Here is a 13,173-nt window from a genome sequence, read left to right on the forward strand (position 1 = left end):
CCCTTCAGAGAGGTGTTTATTACAAATAAAAATGAAAATTAAAGCACATCGAGTTGGCAGAGTGGATGCGGATCCATCACTCATGGTGCACCTCGGTGTCGGACAAACAGAAGAAGTGAGGAATATTTAACAGCAGCGGTCACAGTGATGATGAGGCGAGCACCAGTGAAGTGATCGCGGCCGCGCATCTCGTTTCTCAGGCCCGCTCCGTGTGTCTGCTGGGCGGCGATCAAACGGACAGGGCAGCGCTTTTCACGAGCGGAGATCGCTACTAGATGAATCATGTAATTTGTTATTTTTATTATCTCTGTTCTCTTTTGTCGTAAGTTATGCTATTACTCCAGTAATTTATACTAGCCTATCCAGCGCTCCCTGAACGTAGTCTCTGGCTTATTGCCAGTCAAGCGCAACGCTGCAGGGACGCGTCTATAACGACTTTGATCTGATCATAAAGTCTTTCAGAGTCACAGGGCTCAAGTCCAAGTCAAGTCTCGAGTCATTGCTGTCAAAGTCTAAGTCGAGTCTCAAGTCTTCTTTAATTATTTCGAGTCGAGTCGCAAGTCATCAAATTTGGGACTCGAGTCCGAGTCAAGTCTCGAGTCAAGTGACTCGAGTCCACACCCCTGCTTCAGACAAGTTTGGAGTTAATGACGCCAAATGCCACTGGTTGTCCCAACATCACTGGTCACTAGTTAAGGGATAAACTGAGCTTTTTGAAACTCTGAATCATGTAAACCAATAGCTTTGCAAAATGATTCACTGTTTCAGTGCACTTGAAACACTTCACACTGGCAACACTTGCTGGTCAAAATGGTGTAAATGCAGTGGTGAAATAGTGTAAATTCTCTCTCTGTCTGTCTACACTGAGAAAACTGAGAATATATCATATCAAGTTTAGCACCCACAATTAGTTTCAACATTACCATTTGTGACCACAAAACCCTGTGTTATTTCTGTATTTTCACAAAAGTCTTAAATTGCACGGGTATGTTTGTAGCCATAGCCAAAATTGTAAAGGTCAAAATTGTCGATTTTTCTTTTATGCCAAAAATCATTTGAATATTAAGTAAAGATCATGTTCCATGAAGATATTTTATAAATTTCCTACCATAAATATATAAAAACTTTTTGACATTAGTAATATGCATTGCTAAGGACTTCATTTGGACAAATTTAAAGGCGATTTTCTCAATATTTTGAATTTTTTGCACCTAATAAACCATACATCAATGAAAAGCTTATTTATTCCGTTTTCAGATGATGTATAAATCTCAATTTCGAAAAATTGACACTTAAGACTGTTTTTGTGGTCCAGGGTCACATTTATTGTCATCAACAATCAGAACAAATCAATGATCATTTAAACCAACAATGACAAAAACACAGAACTTAAATGGTAATCAATGATTACATGTGCAGGAACCAACCCTTTAATTAGAATAAAACCACCTACATGTGTGATTTAACCATTTAAAACAATTCCCTGGTGATAAAGACCTCACATTAACAGTGAGTATAACCCAGTGAGAAACAACCATGACTGATTCTCCAGCAGTCCAAGAGATAAAACTAAAAAGGTATGATGAAAGAGAGAAGGAGAGGTGCTTTAGTACAATAAATAATAGCGAATAGCAAAGGGAGATGGTGATAGAGATATATAAATGATGGTGAAAGTGGGATGATAGGGAAAGAGTCAGATGAGAGCTAAAGTGTGTGTGGGAGGTTGTCAGTAGCAATGTGTCTATCACTCCTAATGAGCTCTGAAGGCTAAAGAAACAGTGACACTGACAACAGACTTGAAAACACAGCTAAACTGTCTTTCACCTTACACACTGTCATTCTCTCAAGCCTTTTTATCCTTTTCTCCTCCCTCTACCTCTTTTAACATCAGCATAGATGAATGCAAAGATGATTTCCAATTTTTTTATCAGCCATATAATAAACACATCTCATGCTACTTTAATTAAAATAAGTGTAAAGACGCCTAAGCAGACATTAATAAGTAAGCTGGTATACTGTAGAAGGTAGGTTTGCCATGGCAAGCGCGTTCTACACTCAGGGCAGCCGACTCCTGAGGGACATGCAATGAAGTGAGAGAGAGGTTAAAAAGGGGTTGAATTTTTTAAAGACAATCAAGATCAATTCCTATAAGATGTCCCCACTGAATATAGAAGAAGACAATCAAATGTACATTTGCAAAATGCCCACAGGACATGTTCATTTTCTTTGACTAGTTACACAATTTTTTTTTCTGCTCAGTTTATGCTAATGCATCTCATTATGTTGAATTTAAACCACTTCAAATGTGCTATATCTGTGCTTGTTTCTTACACTTGAAACTACAATGAAGGCATACATACATTAAAATGTAAAGAATTTCATACAATGTTTTTATGTGTACATATTGTTCTCCTTCACAAGATTTGCATTTGCTTCTAAAAATGACGTTTAAGGTTCTGTGTTTGATTTGGTGTGATTAGGGTGAGATTTAATAGTAAAGTCACTCTTGCAAGACTTGCTTGCTCTAAATAGGGGCACATAGGCTACCCCACACTCTTAATAATTAAGATTCCCAAAGGGGGGTTTCACATCGATGCCACAGAAGAAACATTTTAGGTTCCCCAAAAGAGCGTTTCAGTGAACAGCTCTTAAAATAACCTTTTTTTTTCTTAGTGCTTAACATTTCAGTAATCTGAAGACTCTATTTCCACTAAAAAAGAATGTTTTGTGCAATGGAAAGGTTCCATGGATTTTAAAAGTTTTTCACAGGATCATTGATACCTATAAAGAACTTGTATTTTTAAGAGTGCAATGGACCCTGTGTGTGATTTCTATATAACAACAAAAATAACAAAATTACCAATTGATTACATTAAATCCTTAGTAATATATTGGATGATGCATAATCATCATGTACATCTTAAACGTCTATGAATATGTAACAATTCAGCAGCATTCCCCTATACAGGCTAGTAGTTATAGACAACTAATTTACAGTCGGTAATTCTGCGTATTCTGCGACCATCCCTCACTCCTGCTATGACAGCATACCAGTACAACCTGACTTATTTTTATAAGTACTAATTGGGTAGACAGCAACCCTATTAGGATGCACATCTCCTCGGGAAATCGATTTCTTGATCTGCAGAGACTGGTGCGAGTGAGCGCGAGCGCGTCATTGTGTGGAGGGCGGGGGGAGCGCGAGACACACATCCCGCGGGTGGAACAGCCTTTTCCTCACAGAAATCGAACAGTGAGAAACTGTTGCTTCTTGATAATATCTTAACAAAAATATTGCCATATTGGACTTTTAAACAGTAATCTGGTTACTAAATAATTTTTGCAAGCACCAGTAGTAGTTTAATGATCCCCAAAGATATGATAGGATAGAAGTAGGCTTGTAAAGTGAACTGTCTTGAAGAAGCAGAAAAGGTTGCAAAGAAGCGGCAAAAGGAGAAGACGAGATATTTCAAGCTGACAACGGTCAGAGCAGAGTGACTGTCAAAGAAAAACCCAAAGGCGCGAGATTCTCTGACATATTCTGAGCTGTTCGCACACGCGAGAGGAGCTGCGGTGTCGTGCAGAGTTACTCATCCATTTTCATGTTCTCTGGAAACTTGTAAGGTAGGTAGAATTGTTTTGCCGTGGTCATTTGTTTCTCAGAAATGTGTTAAAAACTTTTAATAGATTGTTTCCATGATTTGCCTTTTAACTGGATGGAATCAAAATGTAAAAAAAAAAAAAAAAGATAAGGAAACATATTTGATAGTGGTTTAATGAGCAGCCTACATAGTGCCATATAAAAGTTAATATGCGCATATAGTGATGTTTCTGCAAACTCTGATGGCATGATTAAAGTCAGTTAAATAACAATGATTATTAAAATACATATGCAACCATACTTTGGAGGCCTTGTGCATAAAAGCATATTTTTTTCTGTGAAAAGCCTAATATTGAACAGAAATAAATAACCTCATAGCACATTCTCAATAAGCATCAGTGGATCCATTGGCAGCTCTTAAAAGATGGGCCATAAGTTTTCCAGTTAATCTAATTTAGGTCTTTTTATGTTTCAACTCAGTGAGAAACATGTCAAGATGCTGGTTGATCTTGGAACCTGAATGTTATTCAGCTGACGTTTGATGAAGACCAGCAGGGACTGAAAATCACCCAGAGTGCTGTGAGCCTAATTTAAAATTATATCTTACCATCCATTTACCATCGGGCTTACAGGACGTTTACAAGCGAAGAACGTAAACTTATGCGTTTGAAGGTTTAAGACTGTCTCAAAAAGTCTAAATAATATACAGCGTGGATTGTTTTGGATCAATATGAATCACAATCACAGCTTTCTTCTGTGAGAGGAGGGGCAGAGTTTGTTTAAATGCTGCGGTGGACATGGACTTTTCTGGGAATTCTGCAGAACGCTTCTTGAACTTCTCATGGAAAAATAAGCCACACCGTTGTCACTCCACCAATCTATAAGGAGAAGCCACTACCATACAGCACCCCCTGAGAAATACACCTCCACATCACCTGATAGAATCTCCGTCCACGGACGAACATTTGGAGAAACCAAATCCCCCATGTTGCTTATATCAGACAAGTAATATATATTCATATGACAATATAAACCCGCTGGATCATCCAGAATTGCTGTTTATATGGAGCGATAACCGGGTCCGGTGTGTGTCACTCAGAAGAGGTAGTGGTTAGTGGGCTGGTGATTATGATTTTGAAGTAAATGAAAGCAGAAGGGGAAAATAGCAGAAATTGAAACTTTTGAAAGGAAATGAAGACAAACATTCTTTAAGACTTTGTTCCATATAGGATATTTGATTTGTTTGTTGTTGAAAGTGGATTTTTCATATTGAAAAACAATTTCTTTTAGCTCATTTCTCAGACACAAGCCACTCTTCAACGTATTTTACTCCCTCGTTAATTTTTCTATCTCACCTTAGTGCTTTTTCCTTCCCAGAGTTCATTCTGGCTGGGCCTGTTTCTTCTAAAGGGGAGGAGAACTTCCTCTCTATCGCTGCCTCGCGCCTCAGCCGCAGGAAGCGCGTTATTGGCGCGGCAGTGGGTGTGGCCATGGTGCTGGTACTACTGGTTGCTATTCCGTTGCTGGTCCACAGCACCAAACTGGGTGGGTCTGGAGGCAGAGGTACGCATTACGAGATGCTTGGAAGCTGCAAGATGGTCTGTGACTCTCTAACGCCCACCAATGAACTAACATCTGTTTCGCCTCCACCTCACGACACCCCTGGACGCAGAGGGGGAGGCAAGTTGGGTTTTCGTGGAAACCAAGGGCCACCAGGCCCACGTGGGCCACCTGGAGAACCAGGAAAACCAGGTCCGCCTGGACCTCCAGGTCCAGGCCCAGGAGGATACATCCCATCGTTCTACAGCCCCAAAATTGCCTTTTATGCTGGTCTTCGCAAGCAACATGAGGGGAGTGAGATACTTAAGTTTGATGATGTGGTGACAAATGTAGGGAATTATTATGAGCCTACCACTGGCAAGTTCACCTGCCCTCTTCCTGGAATCTATTTCTTCACCTATCACGTGCTCATGAGGGGCGGAGATGGAACTAGTATGTGGGCCGACCTCAAGAAAAATGGACAGGTAGGAGATGTGACTGTGAGTGTGTGTGTGTACACAAAGATTGTGTTATTTAGATCTGAATTGAGAATGCCTTTTAAATTCCAATTCAATTCCTAAATTATATTCAGGTAGCAAACAGGATTTTAAAAACTGTCAATGCAGTTTAACTAGAAAAGCAAGGTTTGCCAAGACAAACTATGAGTGTTAGCTTGCCAAATCCTTGTTTGAAAGTTTTGAAAAAAGTAGATAGACAGACAGACAGACAGACAGACAGACAGACAGATAGATAGATAGATAGATAGATAGATTGAAGGATAGATAGATAGACAGACAGACAGACAGACAGATAGTATATCAGCTTATTAACCATATTTAAATTATATTAACTTTTGTGGACCATGGCAAAAGAAGACTTTATTTCCCAGAATCCCTGTGTTGAATTGCAATCCAGTAAATTCCTTTTCCTGTCATTCCAATTTGAGTTCTTGTGGGCTGAGACCAATTAAATTCAAATTCCAACTCATAAATTGAAAGACAATTGTTCAACTCTTAGTGTTGTACTTCCCTGGTAAAAACAGCCTTTGGGTTCATTCTGCACAATGGTAGAGTTTGCTAACTAAGTTTTTAGAGCTACTTCATCTTGACTAAGTCAGACATGAATGAACTGTAAAAAACAAAAGTGTGATTTGACTGAAATATCAAACAAATATTAGATTCACCGGTAGGATTAAGGAATACATTTAACATTCAAATAGGATCCAGTTAGGCAGCTACTCAATTATTCATCAGTCATTTTCTCAGCCTATCACTAGATACCTACAGAGGGGAAAAAGACAATGCAAACATATATATATATATACAGGTGCATCTCAATAAATTAGAATGTCGTGGAAAAGTTCATTTATTTCAGTAATTCAACTCAAATTGTGAAACTCGTGTATTAAATAAATGCAATGCACACAGACTGAAGTAGTTTAAGTCTTTGGCATGAACTTTTCCACGACATTCTAATTAATTGAGATGCACCTGTATATATATACACACATGCAGATTTAGAAGACAATGACACCTTACAAAGAGCATAGCATATGCCAAATGGGTTTAAATGTGTTTTGAACAGTCCATTTGGGACTGTTTAACAGAATAAACTATGTTTTTATTGTAAGAGCCAGAAATAGCAAAAGGCTAACGGTTTCCAATGAAAAGAGGACATTTGTAACACACACAAACAAGCAAACGCTCTCTCTTTGACTCTCTCCGGAGTGGAACGAAATGCAACAGCTGGAGACAGTCCTCACAGGACCCGTGGATTTAGAATAAATGAAAAAGTAAGGAGAGAAAAAACCTCTCCATCTGGTGAAATATGACACGGATCTGGGATTCAGGCGCTCTCAACTCAACCGCTCAGTTTTGATTTTTAGTAGTGGAACAGAAAGTGGGGATTATCCAGAGATAAAAAATTCCCTTGGCAACATGTGTTTACATACACACAGTGTCTCTGTCTTCCTCACACAGACAAACACACACACACACGCAGATTCCTGGAGCTTTTGGCCCTTTGTGACAGATATATCTGACAGGAAGTGATGAAAACCCTTTAATGATTCTGTAGCAACCTGTCAGCTTCCCTTCATCACACTGCCATTAACATGACATAACACCTGCAATTAATGCCCTTTGTCTGTTCATCATACATGATCTAGCACAAAAGAAACTGATTGTAGTGAATCCACAGCTTTGTGATCCAAAGAGTGCATCTGTGAAATACTAATGATGGAACTAGTTATATCAACCTTCTCAGCTAAATTTACTGATTCAAATGCACAAGCTCTGCATGTGAAGCCAAACTAAGCCAAACTCATGCAGTGGATTTATCTTTAAAACATTTACGAAAAAATATATTAATTTTATATTTTCACCAATAAATAAATCAATAAAATAAAATAAAAACATCAAACTAGTGTTTGTCATACATTGTAAAAATGCTTTGTTAGGTAACCCTAAAAATGTGTTTGAAGTGGTAACATCTAAAGTAACTGGTAATATTTATGTAAAAAATATTAGATTAATATTAGAATATGAACCAAAATACATTGAATAAACCATTAAAATTCATTTTCAAGGTTCTGTTCAGATGGAAATCTCATTTGAGAAACTGCTGCACAATGAAGCTTTTTGAATTTAGTTTAAGGGCAAATTGGGACACTTTTTGACTGTAATATTAGATCAAAAGTTACCCGAATTGACTTTATAATTGCAATATCAATAAAATACTGAATTTTGTTAATGCTGTTACTCAGTTTGTCACATAGAGGAGCAGAATGTCTCTGCTACTCATTGACTAAAAACATTTTATTTCTGAATATACTGTACAGTAGCTCATGCGCTACAGGCCAAATCCAGACTGCTCGGGATTCAACATAGCCTTCATTAAGTGGAGGACGAGATGCAGAAAGTGAGAAGATGAGGAGAGTAAGCTTAGGCAGTGTATGGCATGCTGTATTGCATATATTGTCATTCCAGTGATCTCCTCTTGTATTAAATCATTCATGTCTTTAAGGTGAGATTCCCTCTTTTCCACCTGGGCCACACACAAACACACACACAGCCACACTCTGCCAAATGTCTATCTCTGCCCTCATTAATTATCTCTCGCCTTAGCTAAATTATTTAACCCATCTCAAGGTCCTCTCAAAGCATTCTCACAAACATACACACAACTGCACCAACATGAGTTTGGATTCGCTCTTAAAGGGATAGTTCATCCAAAAATGAAATTTGCTGTCATCATTTACTCACCCTTATGTCCAAACCTTTTTCTTCTGTGGAACACCAAATACAAAGACATTTTGAAAAGTGTTTTTTTTTCCACACAAAATTGACAATCAATGGGGTCCAATGTTGTTTTGGACCCCACACTGTAAAAAACTATTGGTTGAATCAACTTAAAAACTTTGTTACCCCACTTCCTTACAATTTTTTGTTATCTTAATTTTTTTCTCGGTGTAAAGCAGTTGTTTCAACATGCGTTTTTGAGTTGAAACAACAGTTATACTAGTTCATTCAGCTTTCAGCTTAGTTGAGGTCCAATAAACTTAAATTGTCTTGTTTTCTGGACAATTTATAAAAAATTGTTATGTCTACAAAAAAAATAGTTGAATGGCAAAATCTCTAACTTATTTTTTACAGTGCACTGACTTTCAGTGTATTGACTCAGTTCCATCTTCTTTTTTGTTCAGAGGAAATAAAGCCATACGACATGAGGGTGAGTAAACGATGAAAGACTTTTTATTTTGAAAAGGAAGCTGTTGGAAAACTTGCCCATATCACTGTTGTTTTAGGTGTAAAACAATATTTACGCTATATTTATTATAGCTATTTTAAAATGAAAAGGCAAATGAAAACGGCAAGGGCAAAACCTGAAAGTGTGAGCCCACCCAGATGAGCAGGGCATGCAATAGGAGGCAGTAAAATGGTGTGGGATGATAGAGAGATGAACGGAGGACAGGAAGATGGATGGCTAATCAGTGGAGAGCCGACAGAGAGGTCGGGAGAAAGTGTTACTGCGAGGCCAGAGACAGACAGCATCAGATCAGTGTAAGTAAGATAGATGAGCAAAACGACAGAAAGTGTGAGCGCATGTGTAAGTGAGAGAGAGAACGAGAAAGGACTACTGACCTCCTTGCAGGTCATAGATTTGCAGAAGCTGATACTACAAACATAGTATATGATCTTCTATCCAATACAGGTAGATTCCAACACACTTTGAGACAGGCAAAAATGTTGTTGTAACTTCAGCGAGATTGTGGCAGTTAGTTTTATTTTTAGAGAACTCTTAATATTAATGTATTTGTGAAATGCCACTTATTAGTTGAAGTTTGGCTCCTCATGGAAGGGATAGATTGCATGGGGCTGAATAAGAAACGAAAACAGCATCATGAGGGGTGCAGCAGGGACCGCAACGTCCACAAATTAATGTCACTCAAGTAGAATACCCAGCCAATTTGTTTCTCGTTACAAATTCGATTAATTAATTCAGTAATTGATTCTTGGTTATGTAAACATGTCTCTTCTCATCCCACTGTACGACTAGCTTTTACTTTGGGTTCATCTTTAGCACTTCACCTCCCTGTCTCATTCGAAAATCTCTCCCTCTCTCTGGTCTCGTCAGAGTAACGCGGCACTAATTAAGGTGTGATGCAGAGAAGTTGTTAGAAAAGCCTCGAACATCCTGTCAATTACACAGAAGCTAATGAGTTTACATCCTCCAATTAATTAATTAATATAGTTAATGAGGTAATCCCACAGTACCTTGACAGGTTTTTGCATCTGTTGCAACAGACACTTGTACACCCCTTTTCCCTGTTTACAGATCTACGCTTTCTCAGCCTCTTGTTTTCTTCTTTTGTATAGCTCTCATTCCCTGTGCTTTCACTGACCTTTGAATGAACAAAAAGGTCGATCGAATACAAATTCTGAGATTACGTCAGTGTTTGTGAGGAGGTCCATTTAGGAGAGGACATACTGTACAAAACATACATATATGAACCTGTAGCATGCAAGGCACTTAGATTCTCAAGTATAGTGATTTTTACCAGTTAAAGGACATACTGAGAAAGACACACCTGGAGCCTTTAACCTTGAGGTGGGACTGTAAAAAGAGACTGACAGTAAGGAAGAATTATGGCATGCTGCCTGGAAATGCTGGCAAATTTGTTTGAAATGTTTGTGGCAAACAATTTGGCACATTCTTTTCATTCATTCTTGTTTTATCTCATTGATGTTGGTTCATAAAGTAGTTTCCCTCAATGCTCCCACATTTTCTCACTCTGCAATTCAACAAAGATTGTTTGCACAGATTTGCACAAATGTACATATTGTCTGACAACATGAAAAACAGAGGGGATTTTAAAAAAGATAGAAAAGAAAAGAGGTTAAATTTGCATGGCTTCTTCATGTCCACCTTTGATTATGTCACAAAACTGATCATTCTCAGTTCCCTTTTCTTTCCTTCAAGGCTTGTTTCTGACCAAGACATATTTGTAAAAATCAGATACATCTTCCATCAGATAAGTGAAGTGCTACTTCAAGTAAAATCAGTCATATCGGGAGCCCTGCAGTGTAACCAATTAGCCTCTTAAATGTTACTCAGAAACAGGGGATTTGTATGAATACAAAATTACAGAAGATAAATGGTTCATTCTTGAATTCATAAATCACAGTGTTAACCTTTAGCAATGGAGAACATTATATATTTTGAGGTTACACACTGTGGTAAAGCTGCATGCCCTCTGTGTATGCGAGAGGACTGACATTCTAAAAAATTTTGTTTTATTATTAGTAGTATTATTTGATGATAAGAAATTTACTTAGTAATGAAACTTTAGGAATATTATGTGCAGCACAGCTTAAGTCCATAGTTATTTTTAAAGTAACAATTTTAAAATAAATACACTCTTGGAAAAAAAAAGGAAAGAAATTTAAAAGCAGCTGTAAGCCCTGTGACATGTATATTTTATTGGCTTTCATAAAAGTCAAATAAAATAAATTAGGTTCGCAACCAATCATTTGTATACATTTCTGTGTATTATTTTCACTTCTGACAATTGAATGTTTTTCTGGACGTATTATTTGGTTCTTGAATTTATTTAACGAATATGTTTGCATTATCATCACGCTGTTTCTGTCAGAAACTGTCTGTATAGTTTAAGCCGAAGGGCTGCTATTTAATCTGATAACGGGTCGTTGAAATCACTTGGGGAAACAATACAATGCACATGCCAGCTAAGTCTCTCTATTTCGCACACACACACACACACACACCCAGTTAATACTTGGTGACTCCATTTGACTGGTGGTCGGTACGAGGCTCCGTTTATTGTGATACAGTGGAGTTATTGAGGAGTGGGCGCCATTAGGAGCAACAGCCGAGGCACTGCGCCGGGCAATTACCGAGCTAGCGAGGCCCCGACGCAGCCCCAGGCCTCCCGCGGGAGCTGCCACCTCGCGCCGTTAATCAATCCGATTTAGACTGGACAGGGACACGTGCCAACACGAGACGCGCAGTGGAGACACGCGCGTGACCTGCATTTTATTACGATCCCAGCAGAAAAAGATGGATAGATGCTGCAAGGAATGAACAGATACGGGGGAAGAGGTGCTGGGACAAGAAAGATGAGGGGAAGACAGGGATAATTAATGATGTGAGAAGAATTAAGCACAACTCGAGAAAATGTCGATCACTTGGAGACGCGACTGAAATTCATTTAATCTTAAAAAGTAAAAAGTATTTTATGGATAAACTAGAATTTAAAAAGGGATGAATATTTTATAGATTTTAATGGTAGCAGACCTTGGATGGTAAGCAGTGAGGGTTAAATAAATTTGAATTACACTTATTAATTTTTCACAGGACTGGATGCATTAATTATGCTTTGATTCTTACATATGCTAAGATCATGCATTAATTAGCAGTCAAAAATTAGGCTTTGGTTGAAGCATAGACATTAATCAGTGTTTTGACATGAATGTTTCAAGACAGATGTGTTTATTTTAATGCTGATGTTCAAAAAATAATCAAATGTTAGGTCTTTTTTTCTCCTCCCTGCTTTATCGTCCATGTTTTTTTTTGTTTTTTTTTTAACAGAATAGAGTTGTTGGCATGACTGTAAGTAATTCAGTATTGCCAAAGCTTGGGATATATGCAAAATAAATAGTATTATATGAGTTTAACAATTAAACAAATTAGTACATTTGTGAAAGACTGAAGACCACAGTGTTTAACAGCCTTATACATTACACACCACACACATGCAACACACAGATCAATAAGCCTTATTCCCTCGGACCTTGGTCTGTCTTGGTCTTTTGTTCTCTCTCTGTTCTGTGTATCCCATAGGATACTTAGGGAGGAGACGAGAAATCATAAGACGGGAGGGAAAGACTGTTTGTTAGAATGAGAGGGACTGCCGGTTTCCATTGAGGTTAAAGGATTTAAAGGCATCTGCACACTGACGATGAGAAGAAGCAGACTGATATATTAGAAAGAAGCTTTCTAACTGAAGTTTTCAAACTTAATTGCAAAAGCAGCATAAAAGTATCATAAATGTGTTCCATGCAACTCGTGTGCTATATAGTTTCAAAACAATACAATAGCTTTGTGTAATGAAAAGACAAAATTCAAGTTGTTATTCCCTGAACACTTATCTCCTCTCTCTCTACCTAATTATTATGATTTACTCTTTCTTTTATCCAACATTAAAACCATTTTTTGCTCTCTCATTCCCTCTCTCAGGTGAGGGCCAGTGCGATCGCTCAGGACGCAGATCAGAATTATGACTACGCCTCTAACAGTGTGATCCTGCATTTAGATGTGGGAGATGAGGTTTGTGTGCAGTTGGATGGCGGAAAAGTGCATGGAGGAAACACCAACAAATACAGCACATTCAGTGGCTTTCTCATCTACCCCGACTAACATACACAAACATACAAAAATTATAATATATCATCACATATTTAACACCATCAAATCAGACTGACTGATAGACAGCAACATCTGATTCAAGCAAT

General features: G+C 38.1%; 1 protein-coding gene across 1 annotated transcript; it reads left to right on the forward strand.

The window, feature by feature from the left end:
- The first annotated feature begins 5,047 nt into the window (after positions 1-5,047).
- On the forward strand, positions 5,048-13,078 carry LOC107667333 (complement C1q-like protein 4). The gene is made up of 2 exons (XM_016458962.1): positions 5,048-5,625; positions 12,899-13,078. The coding sequence occupies exons 1-2, from the start codon at positions 5,092-5,094 to the stop codon at positions 13,076-13,078; spliced, it is 714 nt and encodes a 237-aa protein (XP_016314448.1). The 5' UTR covers positions 5,048-5,091.
- Positions 13,079-13,173: the final 95 nt, after the last annotated feature.

This window comes from Sinocyclocheilus anshuiensis, unplaced genomic scaffold, assembly GCF_001515605.1.
Source record: "Sinocyclocheilus anshuiensis isolate Anshui unplaced genomic scaffold, SAMN03320099.WGS_v1.1 scaffold964, whole genome shotgun sequence".
Lineage (NCBI taxonomy): Eukaryota > Metazoa > Chordata > Actinopteri > Cypriniformes > Cyprinidae > Sinocyclocheilus > Sinocyclocheilus anshuiensis.